Source organism: Cupressus sempervirens, chromosome 2 (genome assembly GCF_028749045.1).
Source record: "Cupressus sempervirens isolate cs-2001-9-10 chromosome 2, ASM2874904v1, whole genome shotgun sequence".
Lineage (NCBI taxonomy): Eukaryota > Viridiplantae > Streptophyta > Pinopsida > Cupressales > Cupressaceae > Cupressus > Cupressus sempervirens.
This window is the reverse complement of record NC_143119.1, coordinates 81,089,775-81,112,162: the sequence shown is the minus strand read 5'-3', so window position 1 is coordinate 81,112,162 and position 22,388 is coordinate 81,089,775. Positions and strand designations below refer to the sequence as shown.

Here is a 22,388-nt window from a genome sequence, read left to right as displayed (position 1 = left end):
TAATCTAATCCCTTTCAATTCTTTTAATTGCATTTTAGATGGCTACATTTTTTTTTTTTTTTACTCTTTTATGATGGATTACATTTATCCTACTGACGTCTATATTGTCATCTGAAGTTTTTGTATATCATACACATAACCAAAACTATATATCAAGGAGACCCTAATAGTCTTGCTTCAGATAAAGACATAAAGAACATAGTTCATCATTTAGGGTTCGAATACCATAATAGCATCATTAATTCAACCCTTAGAATCTAAAATTGTAGTTGATATCAATGTTCATTTAACTTAGAATAGAGACCCATTTAATGCTCGTGAATCTAGAATATAGCTTATATATCCTACAGTTAAGCGTAAGGGGTGGGGGGGTCTTCTCAAATTTTCATTTTTATTTGAGAAAGCAACATTTAAAGGTAACAATAATAACAATAATCAACAATAATGTTTAAAGGTAACATCAATAACAGTAACAACAATAACGTTTCAAGGTAACATAAGGGATTTTAAAATGCTATTCATCCATACCCAAAATCTAAGCAAAAGTTGTGGTTTTACTAATATTTTCAGTCGAATCCAATCATTATATTTCAAATCAATGACTAATGTTTCTAGCATAGCATACAATATATCACTCACTAAGTAAATTGTTTGAAAGATATTCTCACGCAATGAGATACACAAATAGAGAGAACGTATTAAACAAGAAGGGAACTTGAGATTGTAGACTCCCATTCTTGCATCTACTCCCACTACCCTCTTCCTTGAGTGCCACCCCTTGGTAATTCTTGCTGCTCTAACTACTTCTTCTGCCCTCTGCCACTGCTCATTCCTGTCGGTCGTGTGTTCTCTTGTTTTTCCAAAACCCTATTTTAAAACAACCTGCCCCCCCCCCCCAAAACAAGGCTTGTAACTAACCTAAGTCCCTTCCTCTGAAGCTTCTACATTATAATATATATTCTCTATTTTGTTTTTGCAAAATTTTCCTTTTAATAGAAAGCTTTTTCACAAGTTATGCCGTAAGTATATAGGTATATGGTTATTGGAATACTAAAAGAATATTCTTCTAAGGCCCTATTTACCAACATCTATAAATAGGGCTTTTCATATACAAAATCAACATAAAAACAAAACTCTTTCGACAACAAGTTAGTATATTCACATTCTATTTGCACATTTTTTTAAAAATATATCATTATAAATCAAATGATACCTCTAAATTTATTCCAATATTTCAAGGTTAACATTAATAACACAATGTAATATAAACAAACATATGAATCCTAAGTGTAATGTGTGTGTGGTCGCACGGTCATCTGACACATGCCCTTGCATGAGGCTAGCCTTCTCTACCTCAACCACACTTCCATCGTAATGATCCCTACATCCACTCAGACACTCGCAACCATAACAAAGAGTTAGTATCAATCGAAATCAAGGTATCACAACTTAATTAAATCATCATTAAATAGTAATCATTAACTAAATCACTGATACAAATATGACATGTAAACATATATCAATGACATCATCATCAAAAAGAAATATCTCATGCACATCCATAGAAAACTAAGTCATTTAAATTTTAGAAAACTAAAATATTAACTTTCATTTTTAATTGATTAACTTTAACCCATTTAAACAAGTCAACATGGCCACATAAGCAAGAAAAGAAAAGGTTCTAGGGTGAGACATAACACCACTTGCTTCGTGTCATGTCATTTGTTTTTGTTTCTGACATAATAAATTCATCTCTATCCCTTGCTAATGCAATCAATGCATCATGGTCCGTCTGCTGTCAGAATTTATCCCTATTTTTAAATTTGAAAAAGCACGAAAACCTCACTATTTTTCGATTCCTCAAATCAGAAATTAAGAATATCCATCTAATAATTGTTTTCTTAAATATTGCCTTCCAAAACTTCACAATATGACATCTTACAAGCCCAAAAAAATGAAAATGAAAAAATGAATCAGGTCCATCCAAAACATTAGATCCCTGCCTTAAAAGTAGGGACTAATAATTGAATAATATCTATGACAAAATTATAACATAATGGGACCATTGTCCATCCCTTACCTTGAACATAGCTTTCCATACATCTTCTCAAACGCTAAAATTTATTACTTTTCGTACAACTAACTACTCAGTCCAAACATGTGATGTTCATTAGTCCGCTGGAAAGGAGACGGCTTAACCATACCGCGTTCAAATCTTCTTTTAACAGACGGCCCTCTGCCTTCACCATTTGGCACAGCCATGGCGGCCACTTTGGTAGCAGTCCGCGTGATATGCGTTGCATATCTGATTCTGACGGCAGTGGGAGGAGTGATGGGAAGTCTCTGTGAAACGAATGGAGAGTGCGGTCTGAATGGAATTTGTAAGCTGGACGGAGATTCCTCCTCTTGCATTTGTCCTCCTGGATTTCACCCAGTCGATGCCAAGAACACTTCCAGAGGATGCTTGCCAGACACGCCTCCCCAGCTGAACAAGTGTGGAGCAAGCGCAGAAATGAAGCCGAGTGGGCGCTACGACTGGCCGGGAAACGATTACGAAAACATGGAGAATATCAACGAAACAGCGTGCAGAGATGCGTGCCTCAGGGATTGCTTCTGCACAGTCGCGATCTTCGCCATTTTGGACAACGTAGGGAACTGCTGGAAGAAGGCGTTGCCGTTGATAGATGGCAAAGCGAGGGGCACCAGAACTGGCTTTGTCAAGGTGTACGTCGAAGAATACAATTCGGTCCCTGAGCAGCGCGAGGAAAGAAGAGGGAAAGTAGTGGCAGGCGTTGGAATAAGCCTGGCGGGCTTCTGCGTGGCCCTCGGAGCACTTTTCTCGGTAATTTGGCTGCGTGTGTGGCGTCCCAAGCTGAGGTTTTTGCGGGGATCGTTTAACTCGGAGGGATTGAAGGCGTTCAGTTATCGGGAGATAGAAGGCGCCACGCAGGGGTTCAAACAGGTGGTTGGAAGGGGGGCGTTTGGGAAGGTGTACAAGGGCGTTTTACCCGACGGAAGGCCGGTTGCCGTGAAGATGCTGGAGAACGATATGAAGCAAGGGGAAGAGGCTGAAATTGGGGAAAAGGAGTTCAGAACGGAGATGATCGCCATCGGTTCGAGTCGCCACAAGAACCTGGTTCAGCTGTACGGCTTCTGCAATCAGGGTTTGCACAGAATTCTAGTGTACGAGTACATGCCCAACGGATCTCTCGACAGGGCCCTGTTTTACGGCGAAGTTCATCTTGATTGGGAGGTGCGCGTTGAGATTGCTCTGGGGACGGCGCGAGGATTGCTGTATTTGCACGAGCAGTGTAGATACCACATACTTCACTGCGATGTGAAGCCTCAGAATATACTGCTGGACGAAAGTTATAAGGCCAAGTTATCTGACTTTGGGATAGCCAAATTGGTGGGAGCGGGACAGACGTGGACTTTTACGGCAGCCAGAGGAACAATAGGGTACATGGCGCCCGAGTGGCAGAGGGGAGCCGCGATTACGGTTAAGGTAGATGTGTATAGTTTTGGAGTAATGTTGCTGGAAATCGTGTGTTGCAGGAAAATGTGTAGAGACGACGTTCCAGAGAATGAGAACGTCTTGTCTGACTGGGCGTACGATTGCTTGAAAGACGGAGGGCTTTTCAAATTGGTGGAGGAGCAGCAGACGGGTGGAATAAATCCGAGACAGCTGGAACGAATGGTGTTGGTGGGACTGTGGTGTGTTCAGGATGATCCGTCTCTGAGGCCGTCCATGAAAAGGGTCGTTCAGCTCTTGGAAGGGACCCTCGAGATTCCTGTGCCCCCGCGTCCAGGGTTTTCTTCACAGCCTTCCCTCCCGTCCAATTTTGGCTTGTGATTAAAAATTCGCCAAATGTATGAGAAAAATAGAGTTGTTCCAACAGGTTTAAACACGTTCTGTGTGTAGTCTGTTGTTGTTAGTTATAAATTGTCATATTTCTTGTCAAAACATTGTAAGTCTCTCTGAAGAATGGAAGATAACCAGTAACCAGTAAATTTCTCGGAAGGTCATGAAGTCACGGGTCTCCGACGGAACCTGCATTTCACGTTGTTCGAACCGCTTTAAGTAACGTCTCATTCTAGCGTGGGAATATGTCTGAATAAGCAGGTACGACGTACTAGCCATCTCTCCTTCTTTGAGGGGTTTTATTTCTAGTTTTCGAGTTGTTTTTAATCTATGCTGTTTTAAAGTCCATAAAAAAACAAATGATTTTGTTAAAGATGAATAAGCTTAGTATAATGGGTATGTTGAAGAGGGTTAGAAATTTTCTTAATGTTTCAATGTCAGTAGAGGATTTATAAATTTTTAAAGGTCTACTTCATCATTTCAAATATTTTATATAAAATATTTGGTTGAGCTTGTAATAACGTGAATAATACTAGTTTATATGATTTTAAAGATGCATATTAAATTATTTAAAATCATTAGTTTTAATTAATTTTGGTGATTAAAAAATTGAGATTGTTCTTAGGATGTTTCTTTATTACAAAAATTAGAAAGTTGAAACATCATTGTTAGCGGACAAAAAATATTACATATATTTATATGTTACATTTTATTTTGTTTCAAAAAAACCTATCCCTTATCATACTACATTCAAAGAAACGCAATGTGAGTTGGACAAGTTGATTTTTAGGATGGATATATCCATGTCAATCATAACAGATTATCAAAGTACAAAATCAAACCTATAGTAATAGGGAAAGTTAAACTCATAATTAACAAGAGATCCAAGGGTACTGATATGCTTTTAGAGACAAGGATGCCAATCAAATTGGGTATGAGTGTGAACAAATAAGGAGATGGTTATTTTACATGTAAGAGTAGAAATTATTAATCAGAGGATAGGTATGTTGCACACATTCATGTAATGGAACTTATTAGCAAATACAATTGAATGCCTTTTTCTTTTTTATCAGTGAAAGGGATAAAGATACTTAAATTGTAAAATCAAATTTCTAAAAAGCTTAAGAGAATAAGGAATAATATTTCATAGTTTTATCTTTCAATAATTCCTATACACTTTAGTCATTTTTTAAAGAGTTGTTTTTGACCTTTGTCTATAAGCTCATTTGTTTAGAAATAATTTGACATTATTAAAAATTTAGTTCGAGGTTAAAGTCTTGGGAGCTTCATTTAAAATATACTTATAATTCACTACAAAATCAACCACAAATAATGCAATTTGATTGTTGTTTCCTATTGCCATGTATAGCTAGTTTTAAATTTTATGAGTCAAGTGTTCAATCAAATCAATGTGGCTCAAGTTTTAAAAAAGATAAACAATTAAAGTTATTTTTTGAGACTTTGAACAAAAGAAATTAATCAAATTTTCTTGTGACTCTCCATCTTCACTTTTAGATTCTTTGGAATGTAAGATATAACAAAATGAATTTGAAATATCTCTTTCACTAAATATAGTATACAAATAGTTAGATACAATTTAAAGTAATTGTCTTTATTTGACATCAATCATATCTAATTTCTCCTTTTTCTTTTACATATATTGAATCATTGCAATAACTTAAAATAAAAAAACTTATTTAATCTCATCTTTAAATTGAAGTAAAAAACTTATCGATTTTACTCCTTTCCAAACAACTATATATATAAAGCTTGTAAACCATTACTAAAAATATATTAATATTCATTTGGAACACTTTATAAAATGAAATGTGAACAGATTGAATCATTTTTTTGGGGGGCTAATAGTAATAGTACATATTCAAATTTCTTTTATGTTAAGACTAGAGAATAATTGTTATTTTTGAACACGAAGAGCAGCAAGAGGGTGTTGCCCTGTGGAACAAAATTAGCATGATAATAGAACATTAATAGCACTAGCACAATTTTAGCATAAACAACCACCCATGTAGTTTAGAGAAAGCTCAATAAAATCAACAAGGTTAACTTGACACTTTGACAATTGAGTTGGAGAGCACATTGGAAAAGCTTATCCAACTATTCCAAATGTTGTGTGAAGTACCCCACTTAACACGAGATTTTAGGTAGGATGAGAAAGCTTCAAGAGAAATTGAAGGAAAGTGAAAACAAATTAATTGAGGAAAATGGTTAATCTAGGTTCATTATTGAAAGGTGAAGCATATATGAGATTATAATTAGAGTTGAGGAGAGAGGAGGACAAAATAAGAGCTGAAATATTAGAGCTACAAAGAATCTTCATACCATTGTTGGAGCTTGTATAGAAGAATGTCAAGAAGGAAAGAGAGTTGATCATAATTCTTAGGAAATGTCAATGATAGATAACCTATTAGAGCTCTCATCATAGTTACATGTGCGATAACTAGTTTTGCAAGCTTTAAAGGAATCATGAAACTCCACCATGGACAGTGAAAAGAGTGCACATTTAAATATTTATTTGATAAATTGCAAGTGTATCATGAACATAATTTCAATTTTTTCATTGTGAATTTTTTATATTATTGTAAAAAAGGGGGGATAGATGAGGATAGTTGTATGGTGAATAAAAGAGGATAGTATAGTATGTAGAAAGGCATAGTATATACAACAAAATTTGGATATGGAGATATGAGGAAGGGAGATATGAGGATGATATAAATTTTGAAAAATATTTTGATAGACTCAAGTTACCAAGAAGCATAAGTTTAGGGGGAGCACTCCAAAATTTTCACTAAGTTTAGTTTTGATTGCATGAACAAGTTTTAGCCACTAATGCCAAAGGGGGAGAATGTTACTCTTGTTTGCATTTGAGTGTTATCATTAGTGCAAATTTATGATGAAGAGGAAAGTTGGTTAATAAAAGATAGAAAGGTTTGTGAACCTCAACACCGAAATAATCAATTATGTTACCCAAGAGGCACTCAATCACTGAGCATGTATAGTTACTAAACTGAAGATCAAGACAATAAGCATAATGATAACCAAGTTGTATGGAGACCGAGCACAAAGATTACCGAGAAGATCAATCAACACTTACCAAGTGAGACAAAATGCCTATAAATATTTTTAAATTCATAGAAATCATGTAATCCAATCTTATTGAGCTAGAAAATGGTTTACCAAGATCAAGGCAAAGATTAAGTAAGATTTATTGGGACTAATGCATGACTTAATGGATCCTTAGGTGCAAGTATTAACTAATGGTAAAAAGGCATAATATTCTTGATGATAAGGATGAATATGAATTATTGAGATCTATTAAATCGTATGTTCCAAAAGATACCAAACCCTAATTAGGTCATGAATGGAAGAAGCCAAAGGTTTTCTATATAAAGAGGGATCAAGAATAGATTATGGATTGATGAAAGATGAAGTTATGTTGAGGGAATGAAATTTTGATAATATTGCAATAGAATAGAGCTAAGCAAGGAACACATGCATATTAGTTGAAATCAATCATAGGAAGGTGATACTAGTGTAGAGAAGATCATATCTTAATTAGGAAAAGTAAGTTGCACATTGACATATCACTTTACTATTACTTTCTTACCATTGTAGCAAAAAATCTCCTAACAGAGTGGACTTAATAGTCTTTATGTAAAATATCCTAACTGAGTCTACACTAACAAAGTGCTGCTAAATCCTTTAAAAAGGTGAACTTTAATACGCTCTATTGTATTAATCCTAACAAGATATGTCACTAGAAGTAAGGACTTTGTATGTCCTAATTGGCAACCTTATTAGTATAGTAGTGAAGGATTTGTGGGTACCATCCCCAACACAATTTTCCCTCTAACCAAGGGTTTCTACATGACCAAATATGTGTGTCAAGTGTATTAAATGTGTTGATGAATGCTTGTGATATTATTATTATTATTATCCTTAAAGTTATTCATTAAATATTATTATGAATTCGCACACAAATTGAGTTCGGTAATCAAGAGGGTGGAAGTTATTAAGGAATAAAAGTGTTAAGAGGCACTGATTCACCCCCTCTCAACATATCACCTTTCTTAAATATTCCAACACTTGCTTCGGTGGATGAAGTGACTTGTCATCATACGTGTTGAAAAGGAAATCATTCGGCTAGCGGGTTGGCTTCTCTGGGTAAGTACATAGAGTACATTAAAATACAAAAAGAGATAGAGTATCCCTATAGAGGATAGTGTGGTGATCATGCAAGATTGCACCAATTAAACTATTGATGATAATGCATTTAATAAAAATTAAGATAATTGTTTCCTTTCTTTTTTCTTTGATTTTGAGAATTCTCATATTCTCTATTTTGGGTTGTGAGTTTCCTAATTTACAGTGGAACATTCTTTGTAGTAACTGCAACCATTTGAGGTATCATGGTTTCAATAGGCCCAAGGTTTTTAGTAGGGTGATTGCTATGATTTTTCAGTTCTATGGCTAAGATAGGTCAGGTTCTTTATCAAATCAAAGAAGATACATGAAAATAGTTTTAAAATGAGCCTAATGTTTGGGAAATAATCTAGAATAGATGTAGATGGTTTCTTTTGTGGATGACATGAAAGACTATAATCCAAGTCTTTTACAGAAGATCACAGTGCCTTGGGAGGGGGAAAAGGTCTCTATTTGTAGTAAGCCCTAAGACTATAGTAGTAGTGATTGGTCTAAGCACTAGTACATTTGACCCCATTTTTAGACCAAAATTTTTGACCATCTATTAAAATGTTTTAGATTGGTTGGAATATGCAAGGAAAAATATCTTTTTAAAAAAATCAATGCCCGTGTTGGTCGAAATTTCGACGAACACGGGCTTCATATGTTAAAATTAAAAAGGTCAATCTATTTCATTGTTATGAGAAGGCCACTGCACATTTTAACCGATACCTGGTGTTCCTCAGGCTCATTTGACAACAATGGATTGCTCGTCTAGATTGGCGGGTGGAGCACGGGCAAGAAGGTCATTCGCAATTATAGTCTCTTTTGGTTGTTTTAGTGCCAATTTTTGTGGCTATACTGGAGTCTGTTTTGCTTAGGGTTTTCAAGTCATGCCATGGATTGAAGATGGACTGGAATATAGCCTACAATTTTCATTCTTCTTTGGTCAACATTCCTTTCATTTCTCTAATTCGATCCATCATTATAATTTGTAAGTTTGTCTCAGTGTTTCTCCAGCAAGTCCTCACAATTGGTTTATTTTTGTATTTTGCTAAAAAAAACTATACATTTCGGAGCCCATTTTGAGGAAGTGAGATCTCTTCCTTCTCATGACTTGATCCCTTCCTTTTTGCATATTGAGTTTCGAAATTGAGCCATGACTACAGTAGCCTTTTACTCAAATTAGATTAAAGAAGAACTCAAATTACCCTCTTCCTCGCATCCTTTCACACTATAGCAGTTGAGATAGCTCCTTATTAGGGTTTGTCTCAATCATTTCAAATGCCACATTATTAGGGTTTCTCTAGTCCATTCTTCTATTTATAGTGGGTGAGCTAGGATTCAAAGACCCATCTTTATCTTCTAACAATTTAGACAAGTCCTCATTAGGGTTTCTCTGGACTGCTCTATGGATTATAAGGGTTTTTTGGACCAACTGAAGCAAAATCAATTGAACCAAGTGTTGGCATTATGGAAAACTTGTTAATCTATCCAAGCATGTTACATGACAGCACTGTGTTACCCCTATTTTAAAGGATATTTGGGTGTTATTTTCTCTTTAGTAATTCCTCCTCTATCATGGTTTGTGGAGTAAACCTCTCATCTCCATAGCTTAAGCTATCCTAATCTGACATTTCTAAATGGATTGTAGCAAACTAGTTTAGTTAGACTGGGATAGACCAAGGTTTTAAATAATAGAATGTGGCTCAGTTCAATTTGGAAATGTTTCTAGCTAAAGCAGAGACCACCTTGGTTTGCAAACACCATTGAAAAAATTTGAAAATAGTTGGTGGTGACTATCTTATACATAACCTTAGTCTTCTTACAATAGTAAACTTGAACCTTCATGCTGGAAGAACTTTTCTTGAACTTTTCGTTTCCTGTTGTATATTGTTGTCTCTATGGAATGCCTAATCTAGAACTTTTCCTGTGAAAGGTATTGATCCAATATGGTGGATTATTCAAGGCAAAATGGAACTTTTGTTCGGTATCCATTTAATATCACTGATCAACACTTTGACATTCACATTCATTATTGCACAAGGAAACATCAGTTTTCTTGCACCCACAAGAAGATTGAATTTCCTTTAAGATGAGGTCCAAGGACTACTTCCCAGGTGACCAATAAATCAAAGTTGAGAAAGAGGAGTTTGAATCCACAGGTCTAGCCCTACATAAGCATAGAGAAGTTTTTAGTAAAATGTTTGAAGTACTTGCTATGTATTGAGTTTTACATATATTGTCTGGAAAAGTTTTTAATAAAATGTTCTATATACCTTCTATGGATAGAGTTTTACAAATATTGTATATGCTTGTATGGAGATGCAAACAAATGGATTTTTAGTCATTGTTATAAATATTTTGTCATTGATTTTGTATTGTTAAACATATTGAGAGATTGTTTGCCTTGCAGATAAAAGAAGCCATTAAGAAGCTTTTGAATCTTGTGTGTGACCCAACTACAACTGCACAGGTGATTGTGTATCTAATTGTTTGTTTTCTAGTTGTATCACTTTAAAGTAACATTTTTGTATCATCCTTATAAGGGTTTTTGTGAACCACTCCAGGGTTTAAAATGGTTTTCTAGATAAACTGAGGCAAGGCCTTTTTAGGGATTGTCTGGACCAATTGGGAAGCTCCCTTATTGGCATCACTCTGGCCCATTCTAATGTTTGGCTCAATGGGCAGACTGGGATTTAAAAACCCATCTTGATCTTCAAGATATTTCTCTTCATTTCAATCATTAGTAGTAGCATGAGGCTTGTTGGACATTGTAGAATGTAAAATCCCATCCATGCTTGACATCCCTAGGGTTAGGCTATGGATTTGGGATGTTTCAGTTTTAGATAAATTGTCCTCCTCCAAGCTTGGCATTTCAGCTTCAAGATTAAGTTTTGAGTGCATAAATTGATTACAAAGACTATGATCCATTAAAGAATTGATGTCAGATATCATACCATCATTGTTGTTTCTATTTTGGCTTCCTAGAGTCTGAGTTGTAGCATCCTTGCAGTCCTTCAAGGCAACACTGAGGTCCCATGGGCTTCAATGGAAGGAGATGGCCACAAATTTGTTCTTGTATTTTTCCCTCTCAGAATACAGGCAACTTCATCATAGGCTCAGGCAACATCCTCTGTTGTGTCAAAGGTGCCCAACCAAAGCTTGATCTTTTGAATGGTGTCTTTAATCTCAGCAACCCATCTCCCTGATGGCCTCTGTCTAATTCCCACAAACTTCTTTCTCTTTCTCCCCAGCATTCTACCCAAAAATGCAGCATGTCCCAATGTTGAATCAAAAGAATAGGTGGCAAACCTACTATTACAAATCTAGAAAGTATAGGATCAAATGAATGATCTCTAAATTTTTTGGGAGAAAGTATAAGGTATATAGTGAGAAGGCATCCTATACCCAGGTATATGACATCTAGATTTCCTATACCCTCCAAAATAACTTCAAATTCAAATCCTATGTTACTGATGAAATGTAGTTTCTATTTCCACTCATTACAATTTCATGTCTGATTTTTGTCTTTTTTATTATGTTATAAGTTTCCATTTAGCATAATTAGGCTTCTATCTTACATCAATTTGTTGTATCTCCTCAAATACAACTTATTCCAATTCATTATCATCAAACGATCATTTAGTAACTTAGTGCTTAAGTCATATTTGAGCCTATTGGGCCATCATCCTTTTGATTATACATTTAAAAAAAAGTGGGTCACCTCTCCCTCCTCTTCTAATATTCTATCCTTCCATATTTCTCTTTAATTTACACCAAATAATATCAAATATTTTCAAATGGAAATAAACTTGATGAGGCTATAGGCTTTATTGAAGTGCATGTTTCAGATAGATCATTCTTTAATATTGAGGAGTTTATTAATCCATGAAGGGTGTGAAACAAGCACACAAATCTCTTTTCATTAGTTAAAAGGGTAAGAGTTGTGTTATTACAAGAATAAATTACATCCCTTTTTACTCATGTTTTTCTTACCATCAAATATTATTTGGCTATGTTTAGAATATTGAGATCTCATTGAGCTGGTTATTAGAAATAGAAAACTAAAAAGGAATACATATTTCTATTTTTTTCGAGTAATTTTTTTATCATTTAGCTCTACTTCCTTTTACTCTATCATGGATAGTTCAAGAGCATCATTTTTAATAACTTCATTTGAAAAATGTGATAGATTGACTAGACAATAAGCAAACATGTCAAAGTCTCTTGCATTGATTCACAATTCAAGGGTAAAGGAAAGATGAAGAATAAACTTAAGATAAGAATTAATAGAACCTCCTACCTCTTCTCAGGATAATATTTACCTAAGAAGGAGAGTTTGAATTTTAAATATAGCTATTTTTTAACAAGCTTGAGAATGTTGAAAATTATTGTTTTAGGAAACAATTTGATGACATTAAGCAACTTGTACCATGGGTTAGTTATTATTATGATGTAATATGAGTTCTATAAGTGATACACAAAATCAATAAAATAGAGAGCAGGAGGCTTTTCCAATTTAAGAGGAAGTTCATCAACAATGGGACAACATTAGAAAACATGATTAGTTTGAAGTTAGTTAATAAATGATTAGGAGCCTAGTTTTGGGATTGACACTAACTTGGTCACTTTAGGCTTTGGCATGACAAGTTAAAAACTATATTTCAAGATAAATTGTTTTTTCATAATTTTCAATTCAAAATTATATTAGTAATATGAATAAAAAACGCAATTCTTCTCAACAATCTAGAGCAAGTTGCAAATTTTTATTTTTCAATAGACTAGTCATTGTGTTGCACTTAGGAGATAATTCAAGAACTACTTGTGATACAATGAATTTGACATCATTCATAGATTAGGGATTGACATTGACTTGGTCACTTTAGGCTTCAACATGACAAGTTAAAAACTATATTTCAAGATAAGTTGGATTTTTATAATTTTCCAATTCAAAATAATATCAGTAATATGAATAAAGAATGCAATTCTTCTCAAAAATTTGTAGCAAGTTGCAAATTTTTTAATTTCAATGGATCAGTTGTTGTGTTGCACCTAGGAGATACTCAATTGGAGAACTGCTTGTGATACAATATATTTGATAGCATTCATAGTTCAAACAATCTACAGAGAATTTAAAGAAGCTGCTATTGAATAAATAACCACTTATGATGAAGATGAGTGTTGTAAGTTTTTTGTGTTTGGGACTTTTATTTTTAATAATGTTTTGAGCTACTGAAGCAAGGTGCGTCCAAGATTAATAGAGTCTCAAACAAGTTTGACCAAAAGAGGAAAACATTTAGAAGCCTTTGTAGGTTTCTAAATTAAGATAGCAAAACTTTGGCTACTGGATCAGCTCAGGTCTTTTCAAGTCTAGCACAGATTTTAATAGTGTTTCTTTGAGTTTTGGAGATAGACAGATTGGTTTCAGACATAAGAATATTTTCTAGATTTGTAGATGGATGTAAGAATAAAATATGAAGATTAATCATTGATTTTTAAAAACTTCATTACAAAAACTACTAAAAGAGCCACAATCTATCATTTATTTGTGTCCAAACTTTGAATAAAAAAAGCTTAAATTTATATTTTGTATTGGTGTACAACATTTTGATCATAGATAGAATCTTAATGCTTTCATCATCTCAATATGGAATTTTACCATAAAGCCAATTTGTTCTATGTTGCTACACCCTAGAAGTCAAATCTTGATGAATGACCCACAAACCCTAGGGATGTGTGCTTATTGTACACATGTTTAAGCATGCTACAATTTTCATAGCTAATGCATCTATGACAATACTTATCATCCAATGTACTACCTCTTTGTAATATATTGTGGCGAGATTCTACCAACTCTTTCCTGGTTTTACACAAATATGTAGTGCAGGCTTATAAGTGAAAGCCATTTTCATTCTTTGTTATCATATAGTCACAAATTTGTAACATGATTAGCTAATAGGCTTTCCTCTACAATTTGTCTCACATACATAAGTAGTAAGCCTGACATCAATTGTCTCATGCCTGCTCCCATGGCTTCTGGAAACATTTCATAGCATTAGACATGTCCTAGGACTTTAGGAAACAAGCCCCCATTGCTTGCAATCAGTGAAGTCAATGAATGCAATCAGCACCTTACTTGAGTTTCTAGCATTGATGATATAAAGGATAAGAGTCTATTTGATAGAAATAAGTGTCAAATAATTTATTTTAATAAAATATATTATGATTTTATTTATCAATAGGTATCGACTATTTGATACACCAAAAGTTTCATATCATCTTGAGAGATTTATTTTCACCAATCATTAGTCAAGTATTTCATTTGACTTAAGCCACTATTTAAAAAGTAAACTTGGCAACAATACCACATTTAACATCTTTTTTCTCCAACTTGTCAACAATTTTATAACAATAGCTCTTTCAATTGAGAGTGTAAGCAAGAAAGAAATATAATTAAATACTAATTAATCTTATATACAATATGAATAAAAAAATATATTCTCCTCATTGTCAAATAAAATCTGATATATGCACAAAAGTTTTCCAAATGCTTCAACCTATCCTTTATACTACATACAAAATTATCCTTGTTTTTAATCCTTAATCTAGTTAGAATGATGAAAATAAAAGTTTTAAATTCAATTTTATAATTTATCTAATACAAACATTATAAATTGCATGTATAATAAATCTTGTCAATTGAAATAAAAGTAAACCTTTGTTCTATTGTAATTTCTATTCTTTTATTAAGACTGTCATGTGTCCTATAATCTATAGATTTTGTATTTCATTTATTATAACTCAGTAGAGTGACTACCTTAAGACTCATTTGTATTGGTCCATGCAGTAACACATATTCAAAATAGCCTTGCAAAGGTTAATGAGAGGCCACGTATAGGCAAGGTGTATCTCCCTATCTAATAAAATATACTTATGTTTAAATGGTGTGTGCTATTTTTTTTCCAATTCCTTCCTATTGGAAATTCAGTATTCTAGACTTCACTCGAGGTTTCTCCTGAAGTTTTTTTTTGCAATTCATTGTATACTGTTTATTGTCATCTTTTTATATAAAACTCACACAAAATCATTGATCATAAATTAATATGTATTTTTTGTTATATGCTACCAACACAATTCATAGTTGAAAAAAATGCATAAAGAGCTAATTATAAAAAGTGAATCAAACTCTGTAGACCACGTACTAGCTGGATATCATAGATTATTGAATTTTACTTTATTTCACCTATTTTTGTAATTCAATTGAACTTTCTAGTTTGGTCAGAAACATTATTTTCTATTAATATTTCTAAGCAAAGATCTGTTGCAACATTTGGTGTTTGGAAACTTTGCAACAAGCAGATATTGCATTTGCATAATCAGAAGATACTGCATGTACATAGTTAGAAGATACTGAGCACTATATCTTACTTTAGCTATCCAATTTGGTAGATCTATGAGTAGAAGATCTTTATGTTTTAATTTTAATTTTCCTTGTGATATTGCTACCATAATTCAACTCTGTAGTTTTTGAGTCAAACTCATTGATTCATATTTCATGAGCAGTGGCTTATACAAACCCTGTTTCTCATGTAGAACACTTAGCACTCATTAGATCTAGGTAATGCTCACAGAGGTGAACCATAGACTTTCTAGAAGGTCACCCCATCTTAGTACTACTCTAACTCGAGCGCACTTAACTACAGAGTTTCCTCCATGATTAAACCCACTCTACTTGTAACCCCATTTGGTAGAATTTCTAAGAAATTAAAATATTTCTTTTCTAGTCTAAAAGTACTAGCATCAAATAGAATCTTAAATTCAAAGAAAATTATTACTTTTTGAAATCAGGATTAGTCAAGGCATGCTGCTGATAGCACCTAAGTAACTTTCACCTTGTGACATCTCTTTGAGGTGTTTTGCAAATAATTAAGATACATTTTCTATAAATCCACATTTTGCAAACATCTAGGCCTTCTAGAAATTATAGGATCATTTTAGTTACATTTGAAAATATTAATCAAAAATTTCCATATGTGTAGGTATAAACATTAACTACAACATGTCCAATTTATTTGTAGATATATTGTCCTGTGAAGATAGACCATGCTTGACAATATGAACCCAGAACAAAATAATGAGACAATGGCTGCATTGTGGGCTCAGTTCTGAAGAAAACTTGATAAATGTTATTGTCCTTGCAAAAAGTGAAAGGGTAAAGAATCAAAGAATTCTAATCATAACAGCTCAGAGTCATTGTAGGCAACATGGTCACATTGAAGGAGGCCACAATTTTCGTCCATTGCTGAGTGTGGATTTGCTATTGGAGAAACATGGAGGTGTGAATATCCAAGATGAGCATAACACTCCCATGGAAGAAGATAATGTGTTAGAGGACATGATTGAAGAAGATGGTGTTGGGGCAGGTGATGAAGACGCTCACAATGATGGTACTAGCAAATCTGATAATGATGATGAAGATGGTCTTGATATACCTTTACTTGAGAAGGCACACGACCCCTTATATGAAGGATCCCAAAAAACTCTAGTCTCGACTATAGTGTTGTTGGTGAACTTAAAGGTTATAAATGGTATATCCAATGTAGCAATGTCACGTATGCTAAGGTATGCTATTTCTATCATCTTCAATGTTAGCATACAATTACTATTCATTATATTAACAATGCATATTTGTTGTTATAGGTTGATTAGTGAGTTTTTGTTACCACCATCAAACATTTTACCTCGTCTGTATTGAGAATTATCTACCATTATGGATCAGATTGGAATAAAGTATTAGACAATACATGCATGTCCCAATGATCACATTCTATATTATAATCAACATGAATTTGCAACAAATGGCCCTAATTGTCATATTAGTAGATATTGGTTAGATCAAATAACAAAAAAGGTGCCTCAAGGTTCTTTAGTACATTCTCATTATTCCACATCTTCAACTATTATTCAGGTGCACTAGTTTGGCACAATTTATGGATTACCATGTATACAATAGAAGTCAAGATGACATTATGCAACTACCCACCAATGGTTCTATATTTAAAGAGATAGAAGAAACATGGTCACACTTTAAAGAAGAACCTCATAATCTGCAGCTTTCATTGGCAGCAGACGGTGTCAATCCATATGGGGATATGAGATCTATTTACTCAGTGTGGCCCATTTTTGTTATTAACAATAACATTCCTGCTTGGATGTCCATAAAGAGGGAGCACATAATATTGTTAATGATTGTGTCAGGTATTTTTTCATTTTATAGTTATCTAAATTAATTTATAAACAATGCATGAAAATGGTCATAATAATTATGTAATGTTTATGTTCATTCAATTACTAGGAAAGTACCAAATTAAAGATATGAACTTGTATATTGAGCCCTTAACTGACTAGTTGTTGAAGTTATGGAATGGTGTCACTATGTATGACATCTCTAGACCGATAGGACATCGACAATTTCAATTCCATGCAATATTTGTATGGATAATACATGATGCCCCTGGGCTAACTCTTTTTTGTGGTATGTTATATTATTAAAATCACATATTTTTGTCTGTTATAGTGCTTACACATTACTATCATATGCTTAAGTTGCACATGATTATTGTACATGATCCAATTGTATATGATCTTTTAGGTCTTCAGACAAAGAGAAAATTTGCATGTCTAGTTTGTGGTCCGAAGATGAAATCTCATCATTTGAGAAGTTTAGGAAAGTACATGTTCGATGAGTTTACTATTGGAATATTCAAAATGGGAAGAGTACTTTTGAGAGAGGGGGGGTGAATTAGAAGTATCACACTTTTCACCTTTTCTAATCCTTTAAATCAAATAACTAAAAAGTAAACTGCATGCATGTAAACATATAAATGAACATAAAGTAAACACATACAATAACACATAACACTAGATTTGGTAACCCAGAAACCCTCCAAGAATAAGAAGGTAAAACTAGGGTGGGGATGATACCCATAAAAATCACTACAACAATAGATGTTTGACCACTTCTAACATTCTGCCATGTGAAAGGCCTGCCCTATTAAAGGCTTTACACTATGTCAATAGTGACCTGGTTAGAGGATTTACAAAAACTTTACATGAAGTGTTACCCTGTTAAAGAATTTAGCGAACCTCTTCAAAAGATCTACAAAGTAGTTGTTAAGCTAACCTATCAACATAGGATTTTCACTTATCTAATACAATGGCTAGAAAGTATTAAGAATATTTGACCTGATTGCTTACAATCTTCAATTGCTGATTTCAGGCATTTGATTTGCTCCTTCTAGTCTTGATCCTCTGAGATTTGATAGCTGATCATGTTCCTTGTCCCTTGTACTGTTCTGATCATCTGGATATGTAATTTTTTCTCTGTTCCTCTAAGTCTTTCTCAATTTCACACTGAATTTCACTATAGTTTACCCATACACTGCTCTCTTCCACATATGCAATGGGTTTTTCAACCTCCTTTTAAAGATTGTGAAGACTTAGGGTTAGGTATGGATCTATGATCCATATTGAATCTTAAGTTCCTACTCATTTTTTGTATTTTCCTCATTGGTTGCATGCCTTCTCCATTTTTTTGATTGGTTGCATGCTGATTGCATAGGAAATGTAAAAGATTCATTCTTATCCCTTTTCTCTTTCGAAATCATTCTATGTCGGCTCCAAAAATGGTTTACATGTGAGTTTGTGAGGGCACAAACTCATATGTTGATTCTGTGTTACTTTGCACATATTGGACTACTGGTGCTCGACACATATACTATCTTGGTTTGCTCAACACCTATTACACTCTGTCTTGCTCAGAACATGTATGATTTTGGCTCACTTGGCATATGAAGCACTCTGACTCGCTCGACATCCACTGTGACTCAACACCTATATATCACTCGGCACTTATATACTGCTTGGTACCTATTGGAAATCTGACTCAACACACATTATGGCTTGGTATACATAGTGTACTCGGCTTCAATGTAGAAAGGGATTAAGTGTATTGACACTCAAATGTCAAAACCATCTAAGACCAACAATCTCCCCCTTTGACATGAGTGTCAAAACCACTTAACTAATCATTACTAATATGTCCTGATGAGTACCTTATCCACAAAATTTCAAAATTTGTTCAAAATACCTTATAACTCTCCCTGAGCTAATTGTGCCTTGACATTCTTGCAACCAAAATTTTGTGTTGAATGTGCCTAATGCTCTTTTTCCTTTGCTCTATATCTGTAGTTTGTACCTATATGATGTTTTATTCAATCTCCCCCAAAACAATATATCTCCCCATAAAAGAATGTAATCAAAATTTAGTATTTATCTATATTATTTCTCCCCCTATCTTCCAATCTTCCTCAAAACATTATTTAATCTCCCCCTTTTTGACACTTATATCAAAGGGTTCTAAGGAGTAATACCATACTTAGCCAAAAAGTTACTATTTACCTCCATTATTGTTTTCAGAGCTTCATCCCAATTCTCCAAAGCAATGTCAAGTGACTTGTGTTGGATGGCAGTCTCTACAGCAAGGTGTACAAGTCTATCAAGTGTAGAAATATTGTGATATTTCTTTAGAACTGTTTCAGCATATACTTGCTCCTTGTGGAGGACTTCCAAATGTGGGGCGATAGAGGATTGAATTTGCATCAATTTAGCCTTAATATTGGCTTTCTCTACTATAAGTATAGCTAACTCCCTTTGAGTGTAAAGTGATTGTGCAAAATGCTTCTCACTTTGAGCTGGATCCTTTAATAGTTGCATGCTAGAAATTTTCAAATTTCTTTCCAAGCTCATTATTCTCTGATTTGTTTCTTGTGTGAACTTGGAAAAATCATACAGCTTCTGTACAATGAGAAAATGTTCTCAAGTACAACTTTGACCTTGTCTATTTTCTTGGCCAACTCTACTTGTTCAAGTGCTATTCCACTTGATATCTTCTCATTTACTTTTCCTTGAAATTTTCTCTTTGACCATTCCATGAGTTTAACATTCGTATCTTGGTCTTCATTGGTCACCTGGTCAACTATATCTGGTAGTTGCTCTATTATTGGCTTTGCTTCATCTGGTGACTGCAAGCTAAAGGCATCCATAAAGATGTCCTTAATGTCATGTAGTGCTTTCTTGTGTTTGAACTCCTTCCTGAGTACTTTCTGCTTCATCCTTCTATCTAATGCATTTTGCATTCCATTGATTTGCACCATTGTGATGGTCTTGGAATCATAGGAGGGTATTACAATATCTTCATCTAATTCAGGGTCTCCATAGTGAAGTACCCTTACCACTCTGGTTGAACTCGAGCTTGGAGTTGAAATTTGAAAAGGCGTGACTTCAATGCTCAGCTTATGAACGGTCTTTGTAGGAGTGCCAGTCTTTGGTAGTTCCACCAATATCTGTATGGCGGCTTCCTCCTTTTCTCTTGATGTATCCTCCTTCTCATCTGACTTACCTTCCACTACACTTGGCTTCTGAATAGTATCATTTGTTGCACTTGGTGGAGGTGGTGGTGGAAGTATCATAATTTTTATGCAAGTAGCTATATAGGTGAAAGGTGGTTCCTTTGGTTTCACATTTTCTCTTTGTGGCGTTGCTACTACCTTTTGTAACTCATCTACACTCACCAATATAGGGCTTATGCATAACTGTTAGATTATGGTGACTGACCAGGAAATTACTATACATACTTCATAATTAGTGGGGTTTGGGGCATCGCCCCCAAAAAAAAATTTGGTACGATTCGCCATTCATAGCAATTTTTTTGGTACTATTCGCCATTCGTAGATTCGCCACTAAAGTTATGGCCAACATATGGCCGACATGTTGTAACCCTAAAATGGCATAAAATACTTGTATAAAAGGGTTTAGGGTTAGGTATTTTTTTTCATTATGTTGTGATGCGAAATTGGTTCTTGTGGCGGTATTGAGCTGTAAGGGATTACAAATTGTAATCAGGTTGTAGTCACTGGATTGTAATAAGATCGGACTTTGCTGTTTGGTGGACGTAGCCCAAGGATTGGGTGAACCACGTTAAATCTTGGTGCCTTGTGTTCATTTCTATGTGATTTATTATTTTTTGTTATTGGTTATATTTGCATGTAGTTTTATTTCTGTCTGTGGTTTATCCTAACAATAACTATGTCTATAGAGTGGATTGGTGAAGAATCTTTGAGAGATCCTCTACAGTAAGGGGATTGATGTTCTGAGCTGAGTTGTCAGGAACATCCTTAATGATTATTATCTCTGTAGGTGTAATGGTTACATGAGGTGGACTGGGAGGTGGCATTTGTGTGTTTTGCACACTCTATTCTTCTTCTTGTTGTTGTTCAGCTGTTGCCATAGTTTCTTCCTTCTGTTTTGCTTCCTCCTCACCTTTTTCTTTATCCTCCTCAACTTTCTTATCTTCCTCTTCTTTCTTCTTTTCTTCTTCATCTCTTGTTGTTGCTTGCTTCTCCTCCTCTTGTTTCTCTTCCTCTCCTTTCTTCTCCTCTATTTTCTTTTCCTTTATCTTTTCCTTGGCACTAGTTTCTGCCTTATTTGCTTCCTCTACCTTGTCATCAGTTATCTTATATATTATTTTCCACAATTGTGTGGATTTATTCACTACATCCTCAATCTTGTTTTGAAGGATGCTAAAAGCTCTATACTTGGGTGCAAATTTTCCACCATGTTTCTTATTTGCCTTTGTTATTTGACCCTTTGTCATGTCAGGCTTTACTTGAGCCAAGGTAGATTCTTTGATCTCCCTTTCCATTTCTAGATAATAATGTCATTTATTCTCAATTATCTCATACAATTCCTTGGGCATGGTATTGTCAAGTTCTAGAGGTGTTTTTTTAAATTTTGTCATCATGGCATACACAGATTCCTCTACTTTATTTTTCTCTTCTCTACTAAGCTTATTAAAATCAAGAGTCTTTAAATTATTCAAATCTGCACTCCTAATCTTTTCACAAAGTTTGTCAATTGCAAATTTAGGAGGATGATTTACCACTCTAAATTGGCTGATATCCTATGATTATGTTCTTTCTTCATCATCTATATCTGGTTGTGCCACATACTTACTTCTCTTCTTTGGCTCTTCAACAGGTTGTTCAATGGCTTTCTTCCTCTCTTTTGATGCTTTTTTAACCTTTTGAGTGGATGCTCTTGTAGTGGCCCTTGTTGCTAGAGCTAGCTTAGTGACCTTCTTAGGCTTGGGCTGAGCTGTAGGCTGAGTTTTTGCCTTTATCTTCTTTTGCTCGGCAGGTATAGGTGTTTTCTTAGCTTCTTCTCCCTCGATACCTTCCTCCTTGTCTTCTCCTAAATCTTGTGT

At 34.4% G+C, this 22,388-nt stretch overlaps 2 protein-coding genes across 2 annotated transcripts in view; both read left to right on the top strand.

Annotated features, from left to right (window-relative positions):
- The first annotated feature begins 2,042 nt into the window (after positions 1-2,042).
- Positions 2,043-4,244, top strand: LOC149571141 (G-type lectin S-receptor-like serine/threonine-protein kinase LECRK3). The gene has a single exon (XM_089812691.1). The coding sequence runs from the start codon at positions 2,261-2,263 to the stop codon at positions 3,851-3,853; it is 1,593 nt and encodes a 530-aa protein (XP_089668817.1). The 5' UTR covers positions 2,043-2,260; the 3' UTR covers positions 3,854-4,244.
- LOC149571140 (uncharacterized) overlaps positions 3,987-22,388 on the top strand; it is a 35,495-nt gene continuing 17,093 nt past the window's right edge. The window contains exons 1-2 of the mRNA XM_089812692.1: positions 3,987-4,123; positions 10,479-10,538. The gene's annotated coding sequence lies outside the window, so the exon portion shown is untranslated. The remainder of the gene's footprint in view (positions 4,124-10,478; positions 10,539-22,388) is intronic.